At 51.5% G+C, this 4,232-nt stretch overlaps 1 protein-coding gene across 1 annotated transcript in view; it reads right to left on the bottom strand.

Moving 5' to 3' along the window:
- Positions 1-248: 248 nt before the first annotated feature.
- Positions 249-4,232, bottom strand: part of SV2A (synaptic vesicle glycoprotein 2A) — a gene marked incomplete at its 3' end in the record, with an annotated part of 48,612 nt that continues 44,628 nt past the window's right edge. Inside the window, exons 9-10 of the mRNA XM_018574023.1 lie at positions 1,922-2,055; positions 249-491 (exon numbers count right to left, since the gene is read on the bottom strand). Coding sequence (XP_018429525.1) covers positions 249-491; positions 1,922-2,055 — 377 coding nt within the window. The remainder of the gene's footprint in view (positions 492-1,921; positions 2,056-4,232) is intronic.

Here is a 4,232-nt window from a genome sequence, read left to right as displayed (position 1 = left end):
TAGAACTTCCAGCTTAAGCTGACTCCCACTGCCTCATTCACATAGCTGCTGTGTTCCCCTGCTGTACTCCAGCTCTGGGAGTCGTCAGCCTACACTGCTCGCACCCTTTTCTCAAAGTGTCCCTGCCAGTGTAGTGGAAAGGGTCCACAGACCTGACTCCGGTTCATACCCGTGAGTCCCGATCCATGACAGAAGATATCTCCGCCTATCAGTTCAGTGAACCTGTTGCTTTGCCCCTCAGCACTAACTCGCATCGGAAGTCGACTCTATTTTCTCCTTCTCACCCAGCATACGAAGACGTCCGATTTTGTCCATCAGCAACGCGGACACGATGTTGCCGGGTAGAACGGCCAGGGTCCCCAGGAAGCTCACGAAGTAGATCATGTAGGCGTTATTGATGTCGTCACTGAAGTCCAGCTGGCAGCCTTCTTTGCTGTGCAGGAACGTGCTGTTAACGATCCGGCTGTTGATGAATTTGTAGTCGAACAAGTCTGCAACGAGGGGGACAAAAGGTGAGGAGGACATCTACTGGTGACTCTTCTACGAGAAGATCTTCAAGGAAACCAAAATCACTGAAATCTCAGATCAAACGGAACATGTTAAATGGAGTTTCAATATTTGTTACATCTGCAGCTTTTATTTACATAATCCCATAAGTGCCAATCACTGCACTCAGTCACATGACTGGCTGACTGTCATTGGTGGAAATATCACAAATCACAGGTCAACGGAGCCACTGTGGAGGGCCAGGCCTTGCCACCACTCCCACGGATTGCGTTGGGATACATTGCTTGGCAGGTTGACAGTTGCGTCTTCCTCCGTGTATCAGGAGCACCGACGGCAGCTTCTGTATGGATGAAGCTTGCAAACGACAGTTGCCGACTTCATTCATAAATACTAGGGATGCACCAATACTAGTACTTGTGATGAGAGAGCATGGAGCCGACTTGGTCGGGAAGCTGGCTAATCAGGAAGCCGGGGCGCTGCGGCATTCTAAATGGCCGGGAAGCTGGCTTCATGCTCCCTCGTCATCTCGTGATGAGGGAGCATGGAGCCGGCCTCCCGGCCAATCAGAGAGCAGGGTGTTGCGTCGTTACACGGCGCCCGGCTTCCTGATTGGCCGGCCGGCTCCGGCTGGATACCGGAGGAAGGCTGGAGAGGCCCCGGGGGTGACAGGTCCCCATAGCAAACTTTTGTATGGGGCCCCCGTGATTGCTAGTTATGCCCCTTGCAGAGCCCACCTGAGAGTGACCCTGCAGAGCCCGCCATAGACTCTCTATAGTTGGGCTCTGCAGGGTCTCAGATGGGCTGCACACCTCTTGCCTGTGAGGGCTGTCCGCCTCCGTGGTCGTCGGGCCCCACCTCCTTATCCGTCCCCCGCCTCCTCTTCTGTCGACGGGCCCCGCCTCCTCCTACATCACTAGCTCTTAGGTCGCCGGCCCGGGCCCCCGTCTCCTCCTTCACTAAGAACGCCGGCCTCTTCAGCAGCCGCTGCTGAGCTTTGTCAGTGACAGCCAGAACCCTGATATGCCATAGCGACCCAGGCGGCCCCCACACGGCATCAGAGGGATGCCATGGCCAGGCCCCCCTGCGCCCGGGGACCCCACAGCCGCCGCCTGGGTCGCTATGGCGATTCTTACGCCATTGCCTCAGGGGCCGGGCCCCCCTTACCATCATGTCTAGAATTGTATTGTGATTGTAATGTCTTCCTTATATTGTACAGCGCTGCGCACACTGTTGGCGCTATATAAACCCCGTATAATAATGAAATGAACGAGAATCAGGTCTGCTCTGCCACACACAACGTGCCCTCGCTCTCTTTTTATCTCCTCTGTGTGGAAAGCGCGAGGAAACCATCCATGTGAGCAGATCCCTCGCGGGACTCGGCCTCAGCCGGGGGGTGACGCACATAATGTCTTACCTGTGTTGTAGAACATGGTGGAGATGAAAGTGCAGTTCTTGAAGAACGTGTTGCTGGACGTAATGTCTTCGAAGTAGCAGTCTTTGAACAAGGAGTCCTCAAATATGACAGATTTCAACTTGAGGCCAATGAACCTTACAAAGAAAGCGGAGGAGGTGTATTGATTGTCAGGCCTCAGTAGACAGGAGTCATGTACGTGTCTCAGGAAGGTTTGTAGATACAAGAATAATGTGACATCTCTGTCCTCACACTGTCCTCACACTGTCCTAGCAGCGATCTCACAACAAAATGATACTATGAAACCTCATTTCTAATCCTTTGAGACATTGTTGCAGTTTGTGGATTTAGCTTCTATCTTAAAGAGAACCAATACTTAAAATCTAAACGTAGGCTACCGAAACAAGACCTTTTTCTGGTGGATCTAAGTATGTGGATCCCCCTCCAGATGATGGAGCTCAGGTGTCTCCAGTGAAAGTTCTATTAAAGGAGAACTATGTGGCTAAGGCTTTCCCCCATAGTTCTCCTAAGCGTAACAGGAGGACACAAACTAGCGTCCTCCTCCCGTCACCCTAGGCTCAGTATATAGGGAGCTACAACTCGCGGTATACCGAGACCGCCGCAGCTGAAACCGACAATTGTGTCTGGATCCGCCCAGCTGCGTGAGTGACAGCTGGCTCCTCCTATCTAGAGGCCGAGCCAGCTGTACCCTCCCCCGTCCATTCCGCCAGTCAGCGCGGGAGGATCGGAGCGGGGGGGGAATCCAGCCCCTCCCCTTTCCCGGCAGAGAGCCGTGACAGGATCGAGAGGTGAGCGAACGCCGGTGTGTGTTCCCGATCTACTGAGCCGACCTGTGACAGTCTCATTGTCACAGGTCGGCTAGAACTATGAGGTGACTGAAAAGCCCCTCCCCCCCCTCATAGTTCTCCTTTAAAGAGAACCAATACTTAAAATCTAAACGTAGTCTACCGAAACAGGACCTTTTTCTGATGGATCTAAGTATGTGGACCCCCCCTCCAGATGATGGAGCTAAGGTGTCTCCAGTGAAAGTTCTATTAATACTCCATCAAACAAAGACATTGTAGACCAGGGGTAGCAAACCTCCGGCCCTCCAGCTGTGGTGAAACTACAAATCCCATGATGCATCTCTCTTCTGGAGTCATGTCTGTGGCTGTCAGAATCTTGCAATGCCTCGTGGAATTTGTAGTTCCACCACAGCTGGAGGGTCTGTAGGTTTGCTAACCCTGTTGTAGACAATTGTCCTCTTCCAGCCTTGTGGTCACACTTTGGAGAAGAGCTATTTCTGTTCCACTATGACTGTCCCCTGTGTACAAAGCCAGCTCCATACAGACATGGTGTGACCAGTGTGGTGGAGGAACTTGAGTGTCCTGCACAGAGCCCTGAGCTCAACCCTACTGAACACCTTTGGGATGAATTAGAACACTGATTGTAAGGCCAGGTCTTCTCATCCAACATCAGCACCTGACCTCACAAATGGACACAAACCCTCCAAATGATGGAGTTCAGGTGTCTCCAGTGAAGGTTCTGGTCATCCTCCATCATACAAAGACATTGTAGACAATTGTCCTCTTCCAGCCTTGTGGTCCCAGTTTGGTGAAGACCCTTTTATGTCCCACCATGACTGTCCCCTGTGTACAAAGCCAGCTGACTTTAACCCTACTAAACACTGACTAGGAGCTAGATCTTCTTGACCAACAACTGTACCTGACTTCACAAATGTGCATAAAGTCCTACAGACACCCTTCAAACTCTTGTGGTAACAGTTTGGTGAGGACCCATTTCTGATGTTGGATGAGAAGACCTGGCTCACACCATGACTGTCCCCTGTGTACAAAGCCGGCTCCATACAGACATGGTGTGACCAGCTTGGTGGAGGAACTCGAGTGTCCTGCACAGAGCCCTGACCTCAACCCTACTGAATGCCTCTGGGATAAAAGACAATTGTGTTCTTGCAACCTTATGGTCACAGTTTGGTGAAGACCCTTTTAAGGTAGTTTGAGTCCTTCAGTGATGCTCTAGATCAGGTTCTGAAAAGGTTATCGCCTCCTTTAACCCTCTAACTCTAGGAAAGGGTTCCTGCATGTAGTGGTTGGGGTAATTAAAAGGTTACTGGCATCTCCAGAACTAGTTGTCAAAGGGTCACTGCCTTCATTGATGCTCTACATCTGGTCATGGAAGGGTTCCTTCCCCCCAGTGCCATCCTAGATCTAGTCATAAAAGGGTTCCTACCCCCCAGTGTCATTCTAGATCTGGTCATGAAAGGGTCCCTTCCCCCCAGTGTCATTCTAGATCT

Source organism: Nanorana parkeri, unplaced genomic scaffold, assembly GCF_000935625.1.
Source record: "Nanorana parkeri isolate BGI_ZX_2015 unplaced genomic scaffold, ASM93562v1 scaffold2680, whole genome shotgun sequence".
In the NCBI taxonomy this organism is placed as follows: Eukaryota; Metazoa; Chordata; class Amphibia; order Anura; family Dicroglossidae; genus Nanorana; species Nanorana parkeri.
This window is presented reverse-complemented; position numbering and strand designations above follow the sequence as displayed.